The 26,435-nt window shown below is 42.1% G+C and overlaps 1 protein-coding gene across 2 annotated transcripts in view; it reads left to right on the top strand.

Annotated features, from left to right (window-relative positions):
• DDHD1 (DDHD domain containing 1) overlaps positions 1 to 24,865 on the top strand; it is a 67,973-nt gene extending 43,108 nt beyond the window's left edge. Inside the window, exons 8-13 of one of the 2 annotated variants that reach the window (XM_055816790.1) lie at positions 10,461 to 10,723; positions 12,879 to 12,954; positions 18,568 to 18,717; positions 20,042 to 20,294; positions 21,559 to 21,741; positions 23,824 to 24,865. In XM_055816790.1, the coding sequence (XP_055672765.1) occupies positions 10,461 to 10,723; positions 12,879 to 12,954; positions 18,568 to 18,717; positions 20,042 to 20,294; positions 21,559 to 21,741; positions 23,824 to 23,972 (1,074 nt within the window). In that variant the 3' untranslated portion in view covers positions 23,973 to 24,865. The remainder of the gene's footprint in view (positions 1 to 10,460; positions 10,724 to 12,878; positions 12,955 to 18,567; positions 18,718 to 20,041; positions 20,295 to 21,558; positions 21,742 to 23,823) is intronic. The other variant, XM_055816795.1, reaches the window with a different exon arrangement.
• The last annotated feature ends 1,570 nt before the right edge of the window (positions 24,866 to 26,435 follow it).

Raw genomic sequence — 26,435 nt, 5'->3', positions numbered from 1 at the left:
GACCCTGCTATAAAGAAACTAACACTTTGCAAGTATGTAATGGACATCCGTAGCAATCAAAACACAGAGATGTAGGAGTGAGAGGAGTAGCAAAACAGGAAAAGTACAATCGATGTAATTTGTTCAGAGCAGAAATGTCCAAAATGGATCTGTATCAGCAGCTTAGAAATGGGAATGTTTTTTACAGCATTTTCATGCGTCTGCATATTCAGAGCAGTGGGAGTCCATAGAGCTGAGTTTCTTCTTACCTCTTGCAAAATCCGTGGACATGTTTGTTAGGGGACTGTTCCTGTACTGGACGCTCCCATTTTACCTTGCCATTTCTGTGTAGGCACACGTGTATTGCTTTAGGCTCTGTAGCTATAGGTGACCCCATTAACCCGAGAGGAAAAGCCTTGAATAAATGATAAAAAGCCCACAATATATGTATAATACATCACCCCAGCAGCATCCGTTGTGTATCACGCTTATGGGAAAACCCCTGTGGGGATGTTTTAGGATTAGTTTCTATAGGAATTGTAGGGTTTTTTCTGTGTTGACTACTTTATGTATGAAGTAATGGTAATCTTTTTGCAGCCTTGGTGCACTGCGGTGGGGTGGAAAGCTAGAGACACTTCCAAAGCTTACGTGGGGATTTGATGCTCCTTTTCATTAAAATTAGGTGTGTTTAAGTCCTTTAAACTGGCAACATAATTTTTAAACCTAAGCTACCTAATAATACCTCTTGTCGTGGTAGCAGCAGTGGTGGTGAGATTGCTACGAGCCTTTTAAGCTTCCAACACTGGCAATAGGTGTACCAAAAGCAGTAGCTCTCCTGTTGCTCAGTGACGCAGAGTTCATTGTTCAAGGCTCCTGGGTGCGCTGCTGTGTGTCAGATTTCTCTGTCTGTTGTGGAGCTGAGACCAGCATGAACTGTTGTGGCAAGTGATGAAAACTTCTCTGGCAACTTTAAAATAGATTATTTTTTTAAAAAAAAAAACTGCATTAGGGGCTTGGCATGTCTGTGGGCATTTTATGGGAAATGGATTAGTGAGTAAAGTTCAGGTATGCTGGCCAACAATGCATGAAAAATTTAATTCATTGCTCAGGAGAACTGTAGTTTTTCAGGTATATCACCATCTCTCAGGTTTGAGAATTGACAAATAAAATGAGTGTGCTGTGGCTGTGCTTACATCTGATTACAGAAGACGTAAGTTGTTTTTTTCACCTAATCAAGTGAATTTTCTTGGAATGTTTGCAACAATATGCACAAGTCGATCATGCCTTGCCATATTCAGACTGCATTCATAATCTTACAACTTTCTCAAAGCAAAGGTGTACAATTTGAATTGCAGGTATTTGTCCAAAAAAAAAAAAAGTGCTGTTACAAATGAAACATTAAAACCTTGAAGAACAGGTTTCTGAAATGCATCTTCAGTGTTGCAGTCAAAAGGTTTGGGATGCAGGTTTTCTTGTGTTCATTCAGCTACAGAGTTCGTGTTCTGCCTTTGAGTTGTCAGGGATGTGACTACTTTGACTTTACTTGTTTGGTTAGGAGTTCTGTAAAGCTCATGGTCATTAAATAGTTTTTGTGTATTTTTTTACCTTTTATTTTGCCTTTACATGCAGAAAGGAGACTTGTTTTGGTTTGGGGTTGGGGGTTTTTTTTGTTACTCATCCCATTTTATTTTCTGTGACCTAACTTTACAGAGTTCAAACACAATAGTATCAAGTTGAACGTTCTTCTGGAAGAGGTCGGGGGTTTCTACCAGGTTCAATGTGGAGCCATTTTAGGGCACTTTGAGTGCTCATTCCAGCTCAGAAATGAGCCTTGTCTTCAAGTATCCACATGGTCACGCGTTGCTCAGATGTAGTGTTCCTGCTCGCACTTCGTCACACCAACATGATTCTTTTGTATACTGTAGGCACTTCTAATGCTTTCTATTACATTCTGAAAGTATCTGAAAAGGATCACATTAAACTTTGCTGTGCCTCTGTGAAATAAATTGAGCAGTGCAGTGAGTTCAGCCTCGGGAAGGGTAAAGTCGCCGTTCACCTGACAGCACTCAGCAGTGCTTTGATGTGAAATTCTTTCTACTTCCAAGGATTTCCCCCCACATCTAGAAGTAACGGAACGGCTACTTTAAAGCTTTTAACCACTCTTTAACAACTCATTGAGGGATTTGCAAGTGGGTAGCCACTATCTTCTTTCAGGGGGAAGAAACCTTGCGGTATCAGCTTTTACATTAGATAGCAGGGAGCTGTTTCAGATGCAGCTGGATTGCGCTGCTAAGCGTTACAGGAGCGTGGTGGATGTGACCCCCTCTCTGATTTCAAGTATTGTTTCTTCTATGGTGTGGTAAGAGAATACCCAAAAGGTGTCTCTGACTTCTGACATGTAATGTGATTCCAGACAGGTATTAATAATTCAGTACAGCCGTATGAACATCTCAGTCTGGTCTCAGAGTTCACTCTGGAGGGTGTCTGCAGCCAACAGATTCGGCTGTGGCGTTTGTGGGTGGCTGCAAGCGAATTGTGCTACACATGTCCTTATCTATATAGTGGTCCATGATGAGTAAAAGATAATCCCTTTTTAACACTGCACAGATAATAAGGAAAAGCAGTAAATTGATATTTTGATGCACACATGCCTATTCCTAAATGAACAGTTGTTTCACATTTTAATTCTGACCTTGCTAGTGCCGTCTATGGTGACGTAATCTTGGAGTTTAGTGTCTTCAGTGGGTGACTTCATTTCACATCTGTGTCACTGTAGCTTCATATTTCTTAAATAATAAATGGCTGTAACAGAGATTAAAGAGACTAATTGATGCATAGTAAATTTAGTGTTCTCACCTTCATTATATTGTTAAGTGCTTATTTTAATGATCCTCACTGTACTTACTTGCAGGCTAATTGTAATTCTGTAAATTATTGATCTATGTCTTGGCAGAAAATGCCTTTAGTACAGGATATAAATATTATTTACATCTGTCATCCCAAGATCGCTAAAGATTTAGTGCAAATATTGCAGTAGCCTCAGAAGATTAGTAGGAAATGTTTGTGGATTACTTCTGCCACAGCTGAAGAGCAGGGGAACGTGGTGGGCATTGAACGTTTCTCACCAGCTGAGGAGAGGAAATGAAGAAGCTGAGGTCTGGGACACGAGCGCTGTGGGCTTGGTGCTGGAGGTACCTTACAGGCTTTGGGAGGCCGGGGGGAATGCAGCGTAATGCAGCCAGCCTAGCATTGCTCCCTTGGGCAGACTTCACTGTCCACCTTAAAACGGCTTGATGGTTTGCTATTTATACACATATTGAAAAGGAGAATTGACAACTATACTCTTGAAATTGGGGTTAAGCATAAACTTTTACTGGAGCTTTCACCCCTCTGATACGAGCTTTTGCAATGGAAATGTCCTCTCACACGCTGCTTTCAGCAATAAAAGGCAATTGTTTTATGTGTGTTTGAAAACAAGAGAGATGTGTAGCAGGAAATTTTTAACTGAGGCTATTTCAACACTGGTTTTGCTTATTCTGTTGAATCTAATAGTCAAGGAGCTGCTTGGCAGCACTTTCATGGCTTGCTTAATTCATTTGATTGTCCTTGAATGTATTCTCAGTTTTATAAAGTGATAGGTTACTGGGTCTGCCTGAACCTAAACTTAGTCTTGAACAGAGTAACTTGGTTAGAAACGGGTTAGATTCAACTTTCCAACAGCAAGAGGGGTACTGAGAGAAGAGACTCAGGTCTGGGCAGGTCTGCCGATCCTTTTTCTGTAACATCACTGAGACACGCAGCCGTTGCTGTCTGTTCACACAGCTAAGTCTCATTCTGGTCTCTCATCTGTTGTTGTGACACTCTTCTGGCATCCATCAGTGATGCCGTCAGGGAGCATGACAGCTGTTGTATTCTGGAGGGTCAACAGTCTCGCCATCTCTGCGTTGCATACTGGCATGTTCTCCTGGTTCACCTGAAGCAAACAATCCTTATCTTTGCTTTTGTGGTCCTTCACAATCAGTCCTTGAGCTGCAGCTCTTTTATTGGCTTCTAAGGACCTTCTACCTCCAGTTGGCTCATTTATCTTCTTATTGCCTGCTTGCGGAATTTCAAACAAGTGTGCACTTTCTCCTGAAGTTCTCTTGACATTTGGAGGGAGCTGCTTGCAAAACTCCCTGTTCCTCAGATCTCCTTAAAATTCCTTTCCCACGAAGCCTACAAAAACAGTCATGCTATTCAAGCTGGAGGGGGTGCAGAGGTCAGGTTTCCTGCACTCCCTTTTCATATGTAGCTGTTGGGGTTTTTTTTTTTCCCCCTTGGGTTTCAAGCTGTTCATGTGAGAAGATTGTCCAGTGGGTGAGGGTCCTGTGGAGATTGCAGAGAGAAAGAACCTCTGAAGGTTACAGCAAGGGGGTGGTCAGAGCTGAGAGCAATCTCAGAAGAGGACAGTTAGCATAGCCCAATGGGAAAGTAAGTGGTTTTTTTGGCTTTGACCGACCAAAGAGATTGGGACTGACTCTGACTGTGTGCTGTATCCAAGTTTTGGCAGTAGGCAGATCATTGAGGATTTGAGTAAGAGCAGCATGAGTTCTTCGTTGCTTCTGTGCTCAGGGTGCCAGCAGGGGTTTTGTACTCCTGGTTTTCTTGGGAAAAAACCTCATTTCCTGGTTATTGAGGAGGAAATGTCATTTTCTACCCTGGTACTTTTGGCATACACTGAAACCACAGTGATCTGCCCATTAGAATGGGTAGGAGATGAAGTTGTTCCTGCGTGGCTGTCCTTGGTGTGGGTCCAGAAGGCGTTTGTCTACCATGCACGCAGCCGTCTTCCTTCTGCTCTGCATAGAACAGGCGTGCTTATTTACATTGGTGTCTCACAAGGCTGCTTTTGCATCAGAGGAGGAATGAACAGCTGTTTTGGATGCTGGTGCTGGGGATTTAGAGGTTTGTTTTTTTCCAGCTCAGCACAGGATGCTGTTAATTTTCTGCGTAAAAGGGCTTTGGCTGAGGCAGACAGCAGCTCTGGATGTTTCACTGCTTACATGGTTACTTGCTCCCCATCATGATCCAGCAGTTCAGGCTTACCAGTACCCAAGAGGTGGTTAGAGACATGATCCTTCTGCCCTTACCAGGCTTGCCACAGCTCCTTCTTCTGCCTGAGATGACAGTGGCGTGTCTCATATGACTTAGACTCCCATCTTGTCTTTATAAAACACATGCCCTTGTCACCAGCATTCCTGAATGGGTGGAACGGGCTGTTATTTTTTTGACTTCTTGGAAGCCATCTGCCAAGCAGGCATGTAGCTGGAAAGCAGAGGGGATTTTTGGCCTGATCAAGTCCGGCAAGCTGTGCCTTAGTCAGCAACAGTCAGGTTTTTGGCTTCTCCTTGAATTGCATGGCTGTCACGCTGGCTCTCCGTGGATGTGCAGAAAGGCCATTCCTTGCTCTGCCTTTAATTTGGTTTTGTGGAGGGCATAGAGTATTTAACCTCAGTTTGTCAGAGTATAAGCTGATGAATTCAGAGTAATTTGATCCTGCAGGCTTGAGTTTCCTGCATGGAAGATTTATTGGCAAAACTTCAGCTGATAAAGGGAGCTTCAGCAACTAGTAATCAATCTCCTTTTCATGAAGCAAAAATGAAACACATTCCCAGAAGAGCTTCAGAGAGGAACAGCATCATACCACATCTGTTGAGTTGTCTGGTGGCATTTTTTCTCCATTCACTCTTGTTTTGCTGAGATCTTTGACTGCTGGAAATCAAGTCTCTCCTTTGCCCTTTGGGACCAGACTAGAACATGTAGGGAACACATCGGTTTCTTGGATGCTGCTCTAGCAGACTGTATCAAAGGCTGTGTCTGTGCTTCTGCCACTTTTGAGCAGGTCTAAAAATTGAATAGTGTGTAAGGGCTTTCTCCCCGGCCTGAGAATTGCAGGGTGCCTTATGTGCCCGATTATGACCCGCCATAGAATCAGTCTTGGAAATCGGATTGCATTAAAGGCTTCTGGCATTGCAAAGTCCTGCTTTATTTGTATTTAATTTTCTCTGGGTATCTATAAGTATTTGCAGTGGTACAGCTACAAGGCTTGTAGCATTTTAACCCTGCACTAAACTTTTCTACTGAAACAAGTGGTCTGCAGAAGGTGCTTAGGAAATTTTTCCCTAAAAATCAGAACAGGGAGAGAGGACTTTTCTAAGGAAGAAAATAGGGACACTGAAAGATGTTCTGTACCTTTCTCTGAAATATTGCAGTGTCTTCAGGCTGACGCTAAACTAACACTGTGGTGGAAAGGTCAGCTGGGAGGAAGGGATTTGATACGGCTATTTTTTAAAGAAATAGGAAGTGTTCCCTTTGTTACGGTGGTTTGATCCGTTGGTAACAGACATAGAAGCATGCTGCCTTTCACTGGTCCTTCTGGAAGAGCTGAGGGTAAGGAAGCAGAGCAGAGCAGCTAGCAGATTAGCAGTCAGAGCACTGAACGGCGTTTGTGGGAGCAGCTGCACAGGGGGGAAAAAATGAACTCACGTTGCTGCTGCATTTATTCTTCTGTGAGATATTTGAGCTTATTTAGTCTGTGGGAGAAGCCTTAGGAGATAGTAATATGGGTTGGACAGAAACTCAAATTCTAGCCTTTTTGTGGGGAAAGCCTAGTGAAAGCCCTGCTGAGGGAGCTGTTGGAGAGCATCACTGCTGTGGGGGCTGGAGGAACAGATCTTTGAACATTGTGCCGCTGGTCTCCAAAATAAGGTGGGAACTGGGAAACTGGGAGGGAGGAGGCAAGAGGGGAGATGGAAAGAGAGAGAGGGGGGAGGCCATGTTGCATTCCACTTTTTTTTTCCTTCCCCTTCCCCCCCCCCCCCCCCTTCCCCCCCCCCCCCCCCTTTTTTTTTTTCCTGGATGATTTCTGCTTTCCTGTTTTCAGGCAGAAACAGCAGGTGCTTCCTAAGCACGTAATAGATCCCATGGACTGGCAGTCAGTGAGGCTTGGGGCTGGCAGAAGCACTGGGAAAACCAGTGGAAAAGGGGCTCCCTTAGTCAGGAAATCATTTGATGTAGATGGAGGAGAGCAGGAGGAGCTGTCAGCAAGCTCAGGATGAGGCACCCTTTACTTGCAGCCTGACACAGAGATATAGATGTGGAGCAGCCGTTCGGGTGTTGTGGTTTTGGGAGGCTGAGAAGCGAGTTATTTTGTTGGATTTTCTTTTTTGATTAAACAGACTGTCATGGACCCTTTAGAGGGAACAGAAAGACAAGCTGTGGATTAAAAAAAAAAGCTGCTTTTAAAATGTTACTGTGATGCCATCTAGGCAAGAAAATTTGATAGGTAGTTGTATTTTTCATGTTTAGTTTCAATGAAAAAAGTCACTGATTTTAACAAATATAAAGCCAATTGATGTTTACAGAAGGTATTTTTATATGGAGTGTTAGGATATATATCAAGCTGTAACTACAAAAGCAATATGAAAGCACTTCATGTTGCTGGACTAAAGCCCTTTCCAAACCAAGCTTTACTTTTACAAGTTAGAATATTGTATGTTTTCTAAGACTTAAGAAAGTAAATCAGGGTTAAATACTACCTTAACTTCCTATACTGCTTAACGAATTAATTTTTTAGCTAGGACTTAAAATGAATATGCTTTTTTCTTTTTTTTTCCTTACTATATACCAAAAGGTTGAGTTTCTAATCTTAGTACTGATACAGAACTGTTGGCAAGATACAGATATCCATAAGCGCTTATGGCAGGTGGAGGGCTTCTGGGTTTGTCATAGCAGCAAACCAGACTGTTCATAGTGCCTGAAAATCTGGAGGCTTTACTACAGCAGACCTTCTACTCTACAATTAAGTTAGGTAACCAGTGATTTGGAGTTTAGAAACAATCTCAGTCAGATGATTTAGTTGAATTAAATGCTTAGACTCTGGCCTGAAAACTTCCAAATCTGCATCTGTGTGGAAATCCACGCCCAGTTTCTTCGTTGCTGTCCACGTTTTTGCCTAAGATCTCAGTAACAGTGTGTTTTTAAGGAGCAGGACAGTTAAAAACAGGGTTGGACTCAGTGTCCAACCAGGGCTCACCAAGAATATTCTGTCTTACGTCCCCAGATAGCAAGAGAACAAGACCTTTGTAATGAAATGCCACAGGCTGGGGGGAAAATGGACATAATATCATTCTTCCTGGAAAATACCTGCTTTTCCAGGGAAATAAGCTGTGTAGGAATAGGCGACAAAGAGAGTAGGGTACAGGGCTGTTGGGCAAGTTGGGCAGGCCATTGCCAGCAATAGCTTTTATGCAGCAAGAAACCAAGGGAAGTACATGAGTTGTTGCACATCTTGCTTTTCCCACCAGAGAAGAAATCTGGGGATGCTGAGATATATTAACACAGCTTGTTTAGGATTTTATTAAAACAAGATGGCGTTGCTCATCTCCCTGATGTACTGACAGGGATGCTGGAAGCCGTGATAAGTCCAGCATTAGTTTGCTTGGTATTTTTAACACCACTGACTCTGAAACCAGTGCTCCATCCAGACTGTCTACTGTATGGGTGGGGGTCCCTGCCTCCCTGCTGAGGTCCCCGACGGCAGGACGGTGTATATTGGCTCCTTTGGAGGGTACCACGGCAGCCAGCCATGCACACTGCTGGATACCAGTGTTCCCTCATTTCACTGAGCTCCTGGCAGGAATCCCAAAACACTTTGATTTCAACAGATCTATGCTATTTTGTTCAGGGTTTAAATGAAAACCTTTTTAAATGGAGAAAATGCCAGCCAGCCAAAGCTAGTCCTGATTTCTGTTTTCAGCTCTAAGTCTTGCTAAAACCTCTGCTTGTTTGTTCGTGTGGGAAAGTAGTGCCAAAGTCTGTATAGAGCCAAACACAATAGGCAGTGTCACAGTCAAAAATACTTGAAAATGGGTATTATCATACTTATTTCTTCAAGCTGTTGCAAGGCTTTGTTAATAATTTCATAGCACTTCAGGCATGGGGTTTGATGTGTGGATACTTGCTCAGTAAAATGTGTATCAAACACTGGCAGTTGTAGTGCCATTCATATTTATATTGAGTAATGACTCAGGCTCTTGAAAAATCATGTTCAAATTACATGTTCTATAGCTTTAATTTCCTGTTGCTAACAAGGGAGTGATTTACAGTTTCTTGTTTGTCCTCCTCTATGCCATAGTCTGGAAACATTGCTCAGTTACCATGCTGAGTTTCCCAAGCAAAGCTGCCTTTTTTGTATTGTCTAGTTCCTAAATCTCACATCTTTCAATGTTTCCCCCTAAAAAATGCTGTGAATCTGAACATTATTATGCATGTGTAGGAGTTGAAGGAGATAAGCTTCTCGAAGACTCAGTTAACATAGGACCAATATGTATTTATTGCAGTAGTACTATAGGATTGATATTTGAGATCCACGTTACATTACTGCTTTTCCCCAAAAGCCTCCTAGAAACCTGTAACCAGAAAACTGTTTTTCTTAGCATTGTTTATATCAAATGTTCAAATGGCTCTGCCTGTCTCATTTGTGCTTTTTCTCCTACAATATCTTCCTTTTGCCTGAGGTGAGGTTTTGTTATTCTTTAACAGCATCATTTTGTTCTGATTCCATTGGAAGAAATTACAATAGGTGTGGTACGGTAGGAGGGGAAGTAGGACAGAAAGCGGCATCTCCTTGGAGCCACGCAGCAGGCAGAATAATGAAAGACTTGATGAGTTCAAATATGCTTTGCAAAGATCCAAAAGCAATTTGAGGATATTTTCCCAGAACTCATTTAGGCCATCACTGCAGTATCTGAGCATATCCATTTTAGTGGATTTATCTTCCCAGTCCCCTGCAATGAGGTAGGAACGCTGTTGCCCATTTTGATAAATGGAGAAGAGAGAGTATGACTTGTCTAGGGTGATGTGCCAAGCTCCTGGCAGAGGTGTGAGTTGATTCCAGATCATGTGTGGCTCAGGCTGCCTCCAGCCTCCTTAGGTTAAAAAAAACAAGCTGAACCTCTGACACAGGAAAATCATTCAGTGCTGTGAAAGGGCAGAGGAACTGGGGGAGAAACAAGCGAGAAGGGAAATACAGCTCTATTAATAGTCACTGTTGTGCTAACTGAATGCTGGTGAAAACCAAGTACCTTGCAATTGCTCCCCTCAGAGGATGCTATTAAGTACCTTCAGCACAGCTGTCATTTCTTTGAGGGTTGATTTCAATGCAATGCCGTGGGCTGTAGTGTGGCAGTTCTAGGGTCACCATGTGTGCTGTGTGATGGTTGCTGCTGGGTCTGGAGGGGAGAGATGAACCACTGAGTCAGTGACACTCAACCAAGCGCTTATCTTCCCAGCCTAAGTGAACCATCCTAACTGAAGGATGATCATCATGCTCGTCCTTAGATGCATGCTTGAGAAGCTGGTCGGTGTAGTATGTGAACATACATGAACAGGAGTAATGAGATGTTGCTATTAAACTTTCTTTCCTTACCCTCTTGAAATAGCTGGTGAAAGGGCTGCAGCAGGAGCTGAACCGGCTATACACGCTCTTCTGCTCCCGGAATCCAGAGTTTGAGGAAAAAGGAGGGAAAGTCTCAATTGTATCCCACTCGCTCGGCTGTGTCATCACCTACGACATCATGACTGGCTGGAATCCGGTCAGCCTTTATGAACAGCTGCTGCCGAAAGAAGAGGAGGAGCTTGAAGACCGTTGGATGAGCTATGAGGAGCAACATTTACTTGAAGAACTTCGCATAACTAAACAACGGTAATGCATCCACTTCTGATTATAAAAGGAGAAAACTGCATCCCTAGATGATGCCCTTTGAGTGTTTCCAAGAACCTACCATAGCTGTTCTCTTTCTGTGGCTGATGTTCTGCTGCTGGTGCTGAACAGCAGTGATATATGCTAAATACAGGACTGAGCAGGCACAGGGAGCTGGTACTGCTAATAGGAGCTCTGAATCCACATCCTAAGGGCTGTACCAGAACCAAGCAACTAGCTCCTGCTCACTGACCAGATGCACTGGAGGCAGGTGATAGCCAGGAAGAAAGGAGAAGGGCAGACCATTAGCCCCCCAGATACTTGAGGGGAAACACAACAGAGCTTGCAGGTGGGCAGTGAGCTGTAATACCGAGCAGAACCTGAGCAGTGAAATTCCTAAGTTTCTAGAGGAGACTAAGAGGTTTTCTCCTAGGCTCAGCTTGGAAATTGTGTTCCGCCAGCTGGACACAGATGTTGCAGTTGCTGTGATTTGGCTTATGGGATTGCTACTGTGCTGAGGAGCATTTACTAGCTTCTTCCTCCTGCCATCTAGAAACACTTGTGCTGTTTGGAGTGCAAGGCAGCACTGCCTGCTGTGACAAACAGGATCTCGGTTTCAGCAACCTGTAAGTCTTGGTAGGGATTCTTATTAGGGGACCTTGCAGATCATCGTGATGGCTCCACAGTGTTAAGGTGATTTTCCTGTCCTAACCTGGGTTTTGAGGTGCTGTGAGACACCTGTAGATAATCTAATAACAGTAGCTTAATCTTTCTAGTGGGAGGTGAGGATAAATCATGATACCAGGTTTTTTTGGTTCCTTCTTGAAATGTATCTTATTGGGGGGTATTTGGGAAGCATTAATGTAGTATCAGATCTGCTGTGCTTGAAATCAGCATGTGTGTGATTAGGGATTGGTACAGGACATCTCTGTCAGTGGCATGTCTGGATAAAGTGCAGTCTTCCTGAAAGAAGGCAAGTAAGAAATGTAATGAAGTTGTCCAGTGGTAAGATGACCTTTCAGGCATATCACTAGCATATGATCAGGGAAAAATTGCTGTTTTCACACTCATGCTCCAGCTCTTTAGGCATCGTCTGAAGTTGCTTCGGGTTGTATCCATAGTAATCCAAATACCATTTGACACTGGCACTTCTGTATAGAAAGAGTGGCTCTCCATTTTGTGAGCCATCTCAGTGTAATTCAGTCTGAGATGATATGAAATGTACTGCTGACATCTTGTAACTTCTGGATTTCTAGTGTTGTAAGGTTGGTAAACACACAGTGGATTTCTGGAAATGCTTATGCCTGAGTGGGGTGTGTTGTAGCATGTATAAATACCCTACATTGTAAAATAACATACACACAGCATGTGAGGTTGTATATTGGAAACCTTCCACAGCAGTTCACAAGGGTCAAGAATTCTGCACACCTCCTTTTTTAAGACTGAATCACATTCATTAAAGCAAACAAACATTTTGGAAAAAACAGTCTTTGGGAAGTTTCAGGTTCAGGCTTGCTTCTTTCTAATCAGGATGGCAGAGGTTAAGCTTAACATACCTGTTTACATAATACTTCTGTGGAACTTGAGGAGGTGGTGGTTTCCTGCTCTGAAGAGGGCATAATGTCCTGCTGCTGGGAATGAGGGCAGTTTTACCAATCCATACGAGTGCTTTATATTGTAGCTGCTTCTTTAATTCAGGCTGACTAGAAGAACAGGTGAACAACCTTTTTTAATGATAGTTGAAAGGGTGGGACACTGTCCTCCAGTCCAACACAATATAGAAAAACTTAATAATGCTTGGGCCGTGGAGATTCTTGTAGCTTGTTTTTTTTTAAAAAAGCCCACAAAACAGGTGATTTGGCTGCAGAAACACCAAGGAAACAGGAGGTGAGTCACTCCTGAGTCAGGAGGGTGGGCAGATGCTGGGGGGGGTGAACAAGGAAACTGGCATGTCTTGACTGATTCCTTATGTGGTCAGAGAAACGGGATTTCACACACATTGTTTCTAAATCCAGTGGACTGCCTCCAAGAAATACTGATGCCATCAGTTTCTCTTTCCAGCAGACAAAACTGTTGGACCCCACAGGAATGGCCGTTTGAGTCGGAGAGGTTAAGGCTACATTTTTTATTGAATCTCAGAAAGATCTCTGTTTTCTAGGAAGAGAGAGATAGAAGAGAGGTTACGTGAGTTAAAGGCATCCACCAAATCAAAACCACCTGTCTTAAGATTTAAGGTATGTATGTTGGAGAGGTTTTTACTGAATGTTTCTACTTGCTTTAAAAATCCACCCATAATATGAGTTATTGTGCTCAGGGGTTTTTTCCGTGTCCCTAGACATGATATTGGTAGAATAGTGTTAATGTATTGCTTCAAGTGTGTGTACGTGTGTGTAAACGTGTTACTGGATTCATATGTTACTATTTATTACAAATATATGTTTATATGTAAATATATAAACCTGTATAGGTTGTTAATATACACGAACACGTACAACTGTGGGAAGATAAAAGCAGTTTGGCAAATTACATTTACACTTACTTTAAACAATTTCACTTCTACATTGTTGATTAATCCATTTTCCTTGGGGACTACTTCTAACATGTCTCATCTCTGAGCAAATCTGATTGAATTTTCTCCAGCAGGGGATTTTCCTTCCAAATTACTCTGATTTGACAGTTAGCACAAGTTACTTTTAGTCTCATGAAACAGATCACTTGCTAATCAGCTGTACAAATTGCTAGAATTTCTGTATAAATTGCTAGAATTTCTTATCGTTGGGAAAAGGCATTTTCTAGCTTCTTGATGGGATGTGCAACACTTTCTAGTTGCTCAACTGTATCCTGAATTATTAAACCATATAAATGTGACATGATAGATGAGAACAAAATAGATTATTGTTTCTTAAGTTGCCATTTTTCTTTCCTTCTGAGTTCAGAAGGACTCCCAGAAGCCAAGGTCAATCTTGAGCCGTAAAAAAGAGGAAACTAACTATAATTCAATTTGTCACCGCCTTCTCCTTTCATCACAGCTTAAAAGCCTGTATCACGCTATTATCTCTGCCATCAAGGAAGTTGGAGTCAGACTGATACTCCTCCAGCTCTGTGAAAGATTATTCTTCACTCATTTGTGTTTAAACTGAAGATTTTTTTTAACAGTTGCTTTTTAGAGGGAGCAGGAAAGAAGGGGGAAAGAAAGGGGAGAGGACTGTATGTAAATTACTGCTAGGTGATTTCCCATTGCAGTACATCCTTTTCCTTACCCTTACTGAAAGGAAGATGTTTTGTTTCTGTGAAACTTCACACTAGGGACTCCCATTGCTTGAGTACCATGCCTGAGGCAGAGCTCCAGGAAGAGAGAGTCTTTCCATGAACATGATGGCAAAGTGCTTCTGCCAAGGGAGGATTTCAAGAGGATTGCTGAAGGACGATTGCTCATCAGCAAGCCAGTCCAGCTTACTGTGACTAGCTTGTTGAAGGAGAACTGCTTTTATAGGTACCAACTAGGGGTACCTTGGCTCTTCGTGGCAGACCAGAGCTCTGGTTTGATCCTGAGTTTTTATTTACCATAAATGCTTGATCCACAAATTTCTTTGGTCTGTGCGGTGCAGGAGACTGGAGTTTTTGGTCACTGATCTCCTTAGGCTGTATTACACAACAAACTGGGCATGTACAGCTGTAATGAAAAAGGCTACCCACTGTCGATGTGTTGCCTCTTTTATGGACTGAAACAAATTCAGCTTCACAGGATGAGACAGAGTCAGTAGTCCTACATTAAGCAGAGTTAAGCTGGCTTGATGTTGAGCGAGCACAAAGGCAGCTTTTGGCAAGACAAGTGGAAGAATAAATACAGCAGCAAACTTGGCTGGTATTTAATATTGGAGGAAGTGATCTGTGTGATAGACTGACCCTTCTGGGAGGAAAAAAAATATCCAAACCTGAAGATACGGTGTGTCTTGTAGTTTGATAATATATTGGACAAGCCACCAGAATGGGAACTTGAGGACTGAGGTACCTTTTGTCTCTCGTCCTCTACTGCTCCTCAGACAGCATGATTGAATAAACTGCTGAATCAATAGGAGCTGCATGGGTTAAAAGCAAAGCCTACACCCCATTGTAATTGTAAAGCTTACAAGCACAGCCTTCTTCCTACCAGTTGTGTAAGAGGGATCGGAGTTAAAGGATAAAGGGGCTGAACGACATGAGAACATGGGGAATGGCATGATACCTGCCTCTTTAGGACTCTGTGGTGCATGAAAATAAGAGTGTTGTAGGATGCCTTTCAATCCCAGTAGGGAGGAGGAGAGCAGGACATACTTCAGTTCCTCCCTAGTACTGAGATGGAGATTCATTTAAATCTGGACTTGGCAAGGTGCTGGCCCAAAGTGCTTCAGGATTTCTTAGCCCTTCTCATTCACCCAGGGTTACAGAAACAACCTTGTGGTTTCTATGTAGCATCAGCTGACAGTGATGTCAATGTTGATAACAACTATCACAAATTATTTGTAAGACACTAGTGATTTACCACATGTACAAGAATTATGAGAGCTTAATGGGATGCTGACATGCAGCCTTACCTGAGAGGAGGAAGCCTTTAAACTGAATGCAGAAATGTGCCGTAGTAGTTCAACACACAACTGTCCAGTTAAAGTCCCCGTGTAATACTGGTGTAAGTCTCTGTTCCCTTTGTCTGCTCAGGCTGCAGAGCGTTCCCGAGTGCTGGGGCAGGTAGTGGCTGCTGCAGAGGTCTGTATTTCCTTGCTCTGAGAGAATATTTGGGATCTTCCAGGCTGAAAGGCAGCACGGAAATGTAAATTGTAATCACCTTCTGTGTCTTCTATTTCAACATCACCACTAAACCTTGTTCGTTTGTCCCACACACAACCTATGCACAGAAGAGTTGTGCTGTCTCACTTCTGTTGTCTCATTCAGCTTTATTTATTTTTTTTAAATTCTGAAAATACTGCAGTCTTAAGTTGAATGGATGACTCTTTCTGCTTAAAATACAAGTAAATTCATAAGTCTTCTATTTCTGAATCATAACTAGGAAAAATAATGCTATCCTGAAAGGTCATGTTCTGAAACATGTCTTTGTTGTTAAACGTTTGCAGGTGTATATGTGAAGTGCCCCACTCCTGCTTCAAGGAAAACCACCAAAATTAATAAATGTTTTCTAGAAGGATTTTAGTCCTCTATTCCCAGTAGGTTTCGTCAGACGGCAGTCTTCTGACACTTTGCAACAGCGCAGAGAGTATAATGGCTGCAATGTAAAGGACTTGAATTTGGAAGACTTAATTTTGAGTTCTTAGTGTTCACTGCTTTGGTATTGGTCTGGTGCTACCCGTTAAGGTACCCACCAGTCAGTACTTTGTTCCTTACTATGTATTTTCAAGCCTTTCAACATGGTCTTCCAGCTCTTCAAACGCTTACAGTGTCCTCCAAAAATAAAGCGTCTGTCTGTGGACACTTAATCTAGTGTTCCTCAGTAGAAATGCTGGAGCAAAAGTCATGCACCATGTAACCACAGAAACGGTTTGCCTTTTGAGATTTTGCCTGCCTTTTTAGTCTGTGCTTGCCTAAGATAAATTCATGAAAACATCTTTTAAGCATCTGGTAGCAAGCGTAAGCTGGCAGTCGCTTTCTGGTTTCTTTCTGAAGCAGAAAAACTGTAATTGTATTTCACATGCTCGGTACAGGAGTATCAGGTGGACTGGGTTAGAGGTCACTTACTCAGTGTAAAGGATTGCATTGTGCATATCTGTTTCTATTGTATTTGAAGAAGAGAAAGCTTTTTGTCCAGCCTGCAAAAATGTAAGGCTCTGTGCAGAGCTTGATGATAACAAAGCAGCTTTGCGCTAGAGTGACAGTCTACATGACAGAGCAGTGCTTTGCAGCATAAGACATTGAATAGCTTTTGCTGAAGACCTAGATTTTTTTTTTTTCCACAAAATTGGGGCTTATGCATTCTTTTGGAAGGAAGAGGTGGGGTACCAGTGCCAAGTCAGAGGAGGAGGAATGTTTTGTGCAGTGCTGGAATCTGATAGATGAAACGGACCATTATTTCTACACCCTCGCTCCATGCGCTGACATATAGGGAAGGCACATGGGAATCCCAAGTATCCTCCACACGCACTTAGCAAGAATGCAGCAATTTCTCTTGCTGGTTAAGTAGCAGCAGCCTAGGAGTTGCTCAGTTGTAGTGCCCTGTAAAGTGGGCACTGCTATGGGGAAAGTTGCAGTGAAGGTCTGATAATGGTAAAGTTAGTTTTTCATAGGTTAAAAATTAATTCTGACATGAAAATATTTTTGACTACAGAGTTTTACGTTTGATGTTTCTAGGAGATAATGTCTGAGGATGGGTAATGGAAAACCAATTCTAGAGAGACAGAGAACTGCTGGAGAGGGGCCAGCGGAGGCTACAAAGATGATGAGGGGACGGGAGCATCTCCCTGGTGAGGACAGGCGAGAGCTGGGGCTGTTGAGCCTGGAGAGAAGACTGAGAGGGGATCTCATCAATGCCTACAAATATCTTAGGGGCGAGCGCCAAGAGGACGGGGCCAGGCTCTTTCCAGCGGTGCCCAGCGCCAGGACAAGGGGCAACGGGCACACGCTGCAACACGGGGAGTTCCACCTGAATGTGAGGAAAAACGTCTTTACCGTGAGGGTGCCGGAGCGCTGGGCCGGGCCGCCCAGAGAGGCGGTGGGGTCTCCTTCTCTGGAGACATCCAAACCCGCCTGGGCTGTGCAGCCCGCTCTAGGAGACCCTGCTTGAGCAGGGGGTTGGGCTGGGTGAGCTCCAGAGGTCCCTTCCAGCCCTGACCATACTGTGATGCTGTGATATGAAGCCATTCACCTCTAGGTCAGTGTTGAATCCTGTCCGCAGGTTGACAGTGACCAAAAGTTGTTACCACCGATACATGTTCTGTAACCTTTGTTGGATGGGTTAGCGGTCGCAGTTCAGGTGTACTCATTCGCCTGTCACTGTTGGAGGCAGTCCTTTTAGACCAAAGTCGCAGTAGCTTTGGGTAATGTAAGCCAGCCTGCAGAGTCTCTCAGTGTGCTGTTCCTGGATAGTGGTTCCTAGCGTGTGAGTGGTGGCACCTCTGACAAGCACCATTCTGTTCATTTAACACTAGGTGTTTTTAAGAGGTTGTATGTAACACCGGCTTGTATGTGTGTGTGACTGCTGTTAAGCATTCTCTAGGTTGTCTTTAGTCATAGACTCATAGGATCATTTAGGTTGGAAAAGACCTTTAGGTTCGTCGAGTCCAACCATTAACCCAGCACTGCCGAGCCCACCACTAAATCATGTCTCTAATAGAATCCTAGAATCGCTGAGGCTGGAAAAGACATTTAAGATCAGATAAGACTTTAAATACCAAGTATAGCTTGCATTTCTGCTTTCTCGATGGGTGTGTATAGCAAAACAAATCATGGACTGCTTGTTGAGGGTAAGATTAAGGAGGTGTGGTAAGCTTTGGGAAGTTTCATGAGAAATCAGACTTCAGTCTTGCGAAACTCATCACATTTCATTAGTATCTTCCAAATTCTTCTTGCTCCGGCCTTTCCAGTTTTGGTAGACTTCGTTCACTTCAAATTTCTTACTTGGTTTTCAGTTCTACAACTACGTAGCACCGCAACATGCAACTCTCGTGTCACAGCAAAGGGAAAGGGGAAACTTAACCTTCATATTACAGTACGTCTGTTATAGTGGTCTTCCGCTTTTTGACATACTAATACTGTACAAGGCTGTCAGTTGAAAGTGGGAAATCAGTTGAAAGAAGTTAAATCCAGCCATGTTAGAAAGCATTATTTCCATCCTTATTAATGTGGATGAAATCTCTCCTTAGGTTGAGAATTTCTTCTGTATGGGATCTCCATTAGCAGTGTTTTTGGCATTGCGTGGCATCCGTCCAGGAAACAGTGGTAGTCAAGACCATATTCTGCCCAGAACAATTTGTAACCGCTTACTGAATATTTTTCATCCAACAGATCCAGTGGTGAGTTTTAATTGCAGTTGCAAGCTTTTACCTTGACTGTTTTTAAGCATCAGCTGTGTGATAATGTGTGATCTTCAAAGTGTGTGAATCAACACAAGTATGTTCCAGCACAGGACTATTTGTTAATGATTATCATAAAATGTCTTGGGGTTTGTAACTGTAGAATAATAGTTCCCATAAATAATTGCCTTAAATACCATATACTTTGATTCTCTTTTCATATTAGTAAGCATAAGATTTGAGATGACTCTGCTTTTTCATTTTTTGCAAAGACATAAGAAAAAGTCCTTCTCAGTCAAGCTCCAGCTTGTGTTTAACTTAGTGAATTCCGTTAAACGTCATCTGTCCAAAGATCCTACTGCTGTTAAAAAAGGCTTTAGAAGCAGTTTACAGGATACTGTAGAAAAGCAATGTTTTTTTCTTAACGGGTCCTGGGCCACAGGTTGTTAGAGGGTGGGGGGTAATGCTTTGGAGGGCAATGTTGGTACGGCTTCACCCTGTCCTTGCACGCTTCCATAGGCAGCCAGTGTTCACTGTGGTCAGAGGCAGGGTGTTGGGACTTTGATCTGCCTCACATTGGCAACTTCTTTGATGGCAAGCTTGATTTGGAATTTCATGCCTATGTAGAACAGTAATTTGGGGATACTTTTGTGTTTAAACTCTGCCTGAATCCAAGCATTATTCAGACTTCAGTCCAAACACACTGGTTCTACTCATCTCGAGATCTTGTTCAGGTCCAGCTACTCCAAAACCAGAATTTTCCTGCAGTGTCTAGGACAATTGCTCAGACTACCATCTGTGGTCCCACCCCACAAATAGTAACTTTACTTAGTTTTAAGATAAAGAAGTGCAGATACTTTTCTACATCAAAGAAAACAAAAATAAATAATTAATAGAAAATGATTTTTTTTTTTTAATAAATACACCAGTTTGCTATTTGCACAGGGATCAAAGAAGAGTAATTAAACAATGTTTACATAGCCAGTTCCTCCCTCTGTTGTGTTGAATCGGCTTAACTGTATATAAAACTTGCTCTGTCAATGCATAATAAACATCTGTTAACAGTAACTTGTGTGTTCATAACAACATGTAGTAGAAGTGCTCCCGAGAACTGTGCAAAAGTGAATGCACACGCAACCGGGCAGTTAATAGATCTTCCAGGCTGTGAAAATAAAAGTGAACAAGATCATAACACCACCATTCTGTCACTTTTTAGGGTTCACTCATTACAGATATTTTGGATTTGAGGTTGGAGAGGACTCTCTATGCGAAGGCAATATAATTTTTTGGTCTCAACACAGGATTTATTTTTTTTCTCTTGCAGGCCTATAGGTTAGAACCTTTGATTCTGAAACACTACAGCAACATTTCACCTGTCCAGATCCACTGGTACAACACTGCAAACCCTCTACCTTATGAGCATATGAAGCCATGTTTTCTCAACCCAACAAAAGAACCTACCTCAGTTACTGATGGCGAAAGTGTTTCAACTGTACCAAGCCCAAGTGCTTCACCAGTCATGGCTCGACCCCACTACGGGGAGTCTATAACAAGCCTAGGCAAAGCAAGTATATTAGGTAATTGTTCTTTATGTCCTTTCTTTTATATAGGATCTTCTTGTAGAGCTTCACTGCTCCATGGTGTGGTGTTGGAGGTGTAACCATAAACAAGCTATTCCTGGCTGTTTCAGGTTGTGCTGTATAGTTGCATGGCTTGTATTAATCCCAACTGACCTTTACTTTGAAGAAAAGACAGTTTACGTACACTGGAGTCCAGGCTTGTGGGGAGGGGATGCTGTCAGGGAGTTGATGCTGTTGCTGCCTTGTTGTTGTCTGCCTTACTGAAGTAACATCCTGGTGGTTTAATAGTTTCCACTCTGCTTCATGGGGGGAAAAAAATTAAAGCTTGTTTTGTGACTACATTTTCTGGTATTGGCAAATAGAAAAATTAAGTGATTAGTTACATTTAACTCATGATTTTACAATAGGAAATTCAGGCTGTTTTAATATGAAGTCTGTCCTCTTCTGGCTTTCTGATTCAAAATAAGCCCTGGTTTAAGTGAGCTTAAATTCACTTTCACTAGAGCTTATATTTGAGCATGCGCTTGCAGTTTTTGTTGACTCAAGGCTTTTCTTTAGCTCTCTATGTGGGATTTGGAAGAAGGCTAGTGCCAGGAATCTTCCCAATCAAACAAGTAAAGTATATAAAACCAGTTTAGTCCTTAAGTAGAAGCATGTGGTATTTCAAAGCAGGGTTGCTTTTTGCTGTTACTATGGTAACTTTAATGTCTCGTCCATAAGGTGGCAGCAAAGTCAGGAGAAAACATCACATCTGTTCTTAACTTTTGCCCTCCTCCTGAGCAACCAAAAGAGTCCTTTTAAAGGACGATACAGCATTTCTAAATGTCTGTAAGGGTGATGTCAATATAAGGACCCTTAATGAGAGGAATGTCTTGCATCTTCTGATGGGATTCGTATGTGCAGGAGATACTAATGTTGTTATAAAATGGTTTTGTCTTAGTCTTAGATTCTTTTATGAAAGAAGAATTACAACATATCCTTAAAAGTACCAGTTTTCTTGCTGCAGAAGCATTCTGTATTTTTTTTCTCCTAACTAGTTTCCAAATCACAGTTTTTGCTTGTACACTAGATTAATCTGAAGATAAACAGCGTACACTTAAGTCAGATAAGCTGTTCCTACCCTTGAAAAACATGAATAGTCTTTTCTTCCGTCTGTCACTCAACTCTAATTTATGGGTGCTATAGTGACTTTAATTTGCAGTTTAATTTAGCTGCCCTTGTGCTTGGGTTTGTGGTTTTTTTTCTTCTGTACTGAATGCAGGAGCAGCAAGTATCGGGAAGGGCCTCGGCGGGATGCTTTTCTCAAGACTTGGTCGATCTGGTACAGCCACCACACAGACACTCGAGCCAGGAAAAGAAGGAACCGAGGGGGACGACAAGAAGACCACAACTGTTGGGGCGCCACCTTTCCCGCACAGCAGCTCGGGCTTTCTCGAACCCATAGGTTAGTGATGAGTCCACCTTACAAACCTGTGGAAACGGGACCTTTAGTGGGCTGCATCTGTATGTTGTAGGAGGCTGGAAATACCATACCAACATATGCCGCTATTTAGTTCTGTTCTTTTGCTCTAAAATGATAAATATTGAATCTGTTCCTGCTTTTTGAATCTCTTAAGACCGTCCAAGGACCGACTCTTAGTTCTCCCTTTAATCTTTTTTTTTTCCTCTTAAGGAAGGTTTATCTGTATATGTGTTTGTACATACTTGTACACCATATATATATTCATGTATGAGTTTTGGCTAATGAAATTTGCATATCAGTAGTTTCTAGACTCCCACTAGGAAAAGCAATATAATTGCTGCAAAGAATCCCACTCACCATTTATCATAAAAGGTTTTATTTAAATTTCCCTGTACACTGGCAGTTCTGAAGCAATCTGGATTTAAAGGCACATATAACTGGAAACAGGAGCTGCCTTGTCCTGATCTGAACCACCCAGAACAGAAAGTGCAATTTTAGCAGCTGTTTTTTTGAGAAAGCGTAGGTACTTCCTTTACAGAAATTCATACTTTACTTTCTTTCTAAACATCTCATCAGCACTGTTGCAAGGCAGGGTTTTTTGCAATCTAAGGAGTCACAAGTATCTTGTGATAGCATTCACATGATAGACTGCTGTCCATTCATCACTGCTAATTTCAACAGATAACCTGTCTGAGTCAGTATTTGAGGACAGAGACTCTGTTTTAAACTGGAGGAGAATGAGAGTGGCATGACAGTGAATGTTGTGGAGCTGCCGATGAGGTCCTTTTGAGAGGGGCTGGCATGTCAAGGGCCTTCTGCACAGTTCCTGTGTCCCTCTTTCCTGAAAGCCCATCCCTGATCCGTAGAAGGAGAACGTGGAGCAGAGGCCAGCGAGGCTGCAAACTGAATGATGCAATCCGTGGCCAAAGTATTTGCTTCTGAGAGGGCGGCCGCTCGGCTTGTGGTGGGGTTTGGCTGCCTCCCAGGCTCCTGTAACGGCCTCTTGTCAGAGGGAGACAGAGTCATTCAGGGCGTCCTTCCTGCGGAGTGACTGTTTTTTTTTAATATAGGCGTCTTAGTGGAAATGGCTGCAGTTGTCTCCTGGTATCTGAAGTCTCTGACTCCCTCTCCTCGCTGCATTCCCAAAGCGGTGTGATGCTGCAGTGAAAAGAGAAGGGCATGTCACTCCCTGCGCGCCGCTGTGTCACGACTGCTGCAGCAGCGCTGGTGCGATGCTCCCTTTATGTGCTCTTTGGGCCAAGAATTAAAATTCCTTGCAATTGGCTTTGATAAATGACTGCATTTTTTACTCAATATGGGGTTTTGGCTTTTGGAGCTAAGCAGGCTTTTAGTTTTGTCCTTTTCATTCTATTGCTCCTTGTAGAGATTTTCTAACCGCTAAAGTGCCGTAACAGTAGGTTAGCCATTGGCCCAGTTAAACATGCAGTGAAAATTGCTTTGAATGTGGTATTAATCAAAGCAGCCATTGAAATGAAAGGATAACTGCTGAAATATATTTGGAATAATCTGGAAATTAAAAGGGCTAGTGCTGTGTAGGGACGAAAGCCCTTGTAATACTGGGTGTAGTCCCCTTGTATAGCCACTGAAAATGCGAGCAGTCCTTTTATTTCAGAAGGTTCTGAGTATCCACCTTCTGAACATCAGTGTTTCCTAATGAGGCCTCAGCATTTGCTGGATACTTCTGTGTAGTCATCATTAGGAGTATAAATAAATGTATTTATGTAGTTACTCTAAAGAAAACAGCTGCTTTAAAAAATGATGGCTTTTTCCAAGCTTTAGGTTTAGTTGTTTGGGGTTTTTTTCCTGAACTAAGAACCATTCTTAGGTCAGGTTTGTGCTAAATGCACGTGCATCAAAATGTTTGTATGTTATTATTAAAAATGACAGTTGATTTAGATGAGTGCACTGTTAAAGATGGAGATATTATGTGCATTTTGTATACAAGTGGAATTAGAACCCAAAGTTGATGGAAAAACGTACTAGTGTTTCCCTTTTGCTGACAGACAGTTCTAACACCGTTTTTGTTTCTTGTTCAATTTCTAGTGGAACTGGAGCACAGGATCGATTTCGAGCTCAGGGAAGGTCTCGTGGAGAGCAGATACTGGTCTGCAGTCACATCGCACACTGCTTATTGGTCATCTCTGGATATTGCTCTTTTCCTTCTAACCTTCATGTACAAAGACGACCAATAAAATACAGACAAATCAAATTTAGATGCTATTTGAATTTTGACTGGGGACGGGAAAAGAAATTTTAAAATAAATGGCACAAAACTGATGTTTTACTGTTCATCTACAGTATATGTGGCATGGAGGTTTCAGGTTTAAATGCATGTTTGGATTTTTTCCTATTTCTAAAAAGCAAAAATGGTTTGTATTTAAAAACATTTACGGTTTTAAACATTTTGCAGTGCTTAATTAGACTTGAAATTATTCCAAATTCATGTTAACTTTGACTGTATAAAAAGCCAATACAACGTGTAGCATCCCGTAAGCACGATTGTGCAGTGTGCTTGGGTGACATACTTGTTAATGACCACAATTGCTGTTTAGTTCATTGAAGTAAAAAAGGTTAGTTGATTAAAAAAAAAAACAACTAAATTTTCATTAACAAAAATATATGTTAGGTACAAACCTAAAACTGCCATGTTCTGATGATTTATGTATCAGTAAATAACAAACGGTGGTGTCATTTTTCTAGGAGTTTATTCAGCTCCACATCCTATTATCCGCAGTACCATTGAAAGACCATTCTGACTGTTGGCTTCTGAGGGCGTATTGTATGTGACACATTTAGAAACTAATGCTGAAAAAAGCATGAAGCAAATATTTGAAATACTGTAATTATAATTTATTGTTATCTCTTAATTGTTTCGTTTTATTCCAGTGTTTAAAACATTAGTTTTTTTACTGGTTTCTTTTGACATAATTTAAGAACCACATTTATTTTCTACAGTGTTAAGACTTTTTCTCAGAAATACATATCTTTGTACTACTATTCAAATGAATATATGACACTGTGGCACACTTTAAGTATTTTTTCATTAAAAATAAATATTTGTGGTTTCACACAAATGACATCAGTCACATTCTTCTCAAAGATAAGTAACTGCCTTTGCTTTCTAGGTCCCAAGTGTTTCTCAGGCACATGAAAGTTTTGACCTCACGTTAGACTTGGTTTGCAGAGAATCCAGCTGTCTTTTGCATACCATTATTAAATGTATAGATGTGTGCGTGCATGTTTGTATGAAAACATGTGTATATGTATATTTATGCGCAGGGATCTTATCAAGAGGAGAGAGAGCAGTGTAAAGTAAACTTGATGAGGCCTGACAGCTTAGAATAGGTTTGTATCTGAAAGTATTTCAGGAGAAGTCAAGGGAGAAGTGTTGTGATGAAAGGAAATAATCTCCAAATGAAACACTAAAAGGTCATTGCTGAGATTTTAAAACAATGTGGAAGGCTCTGGAGTAGCAGCGTCAGATATATGGCCTCTGAGCTGCCTCTGGCTGAGGTATTTATGATATGTATGACGTATGCAGAAGCTGTAGAATCTAAACTTTTGTTTAAAAAAAAAAAAAAAAAGATACCGGGCTGCGGTGTTGGTGAATAGCGGTGTTCTCGGTGTAAACAGATGTGGCAACATCAGCCCACACCAGCAGAGAGCCTCAGCCCGTGGCTCTGAGATGTGGAAACCACCCAGGTGTCCTTTTCTGAAATTCTGGGGGAAGAGAGTGGCTCCTCTCTGGAATAATATTGCTTGGGCTGTTGCTCATTTCCCTGGTCCGTGGTGCAGTGGGGAAGGAATTGGGAGCTAGGCCTGTATGTTTGTATGTTGGGGTTATGGGTTATGGATTTAGGAATAATAATGAAGGGGGGGGGGGGAGGCAAAGAAAAAGGTAAGGGAGGAGTGGAGGGGAATGGGAAGGGAAGAAGATGACAGAAGCAGCCCTCCTGTAAATGCAGTGAGCCCATACCCAGCACAGATGTTGAGATGTGTAAAGGACATTGCTTTAGTGTGGATCTGAAAAAATCCATCTGGCTTCGGTGAATTGGAACTCGCCTGCCTGACATGTTTACCTTAGTTGATGAACAAGCATAAAAAATTAAAATAACCCTCTAAGAGAAGGAAGCTTGACACCTCTGCTCCAGAAAACAGGCTTTTGTTTACATTAGTGCCTTCTCAGATAAGTTGTTTAATCAGCTCTTCCTAATTAGAAGAACTCAAACATAAAAGGAGAATCTCCTTTTATATTTAGAACGTGCAAAACATTTCCAAATGTGCATGGTTTGCATATCAGTCCATTGAGTTGGACCTGTCCCTGCTGTGTTACCCCCTTACACTACTGGATCTCCACTAGATCTCTTTTTACTGTAAACAAAATGGAGTTAATTCCTATAATTCTTGTGGTCTGTGTAAACTTCTGTTGTCCAGAACATGTTGCAGATTGATGGAATAGCTGTTCCCCTTGCATCAGAACGTGCTGGTACTTGCTGACTGCTCTCCTTATAAGGGGTGAGATCCTACTTTTCTGTACATGCCCCTTGGTAAATCGAGGAGAGGGTAGAGCTGAGACGTCAACCGTATTGCTGGTAGGAGAAGGGATAATAAGGACTGATGTCTGTTCATTGCATTGCATTTTCCCCTGAGTTAAC

This window comes from Falco peregrinus, chromosome 1, assembly GCF_023634155.1.
Source record: "Falco peregrinus isolate bFalPer1 chromosome 1, bFalPer1.pri, whole genome shotgun sequence".
Lineage (NCBI taxonomy): Eukaryota > Metazoa > Chordata > Aves > Falconiformes > Falconidae > Falco > Falco peregrinus.
The sequence above is the reverse complement of the archived record's forward strand: the minus strand, read 5'-3'. Positions and strand labels throughout refer to the sequence as shown.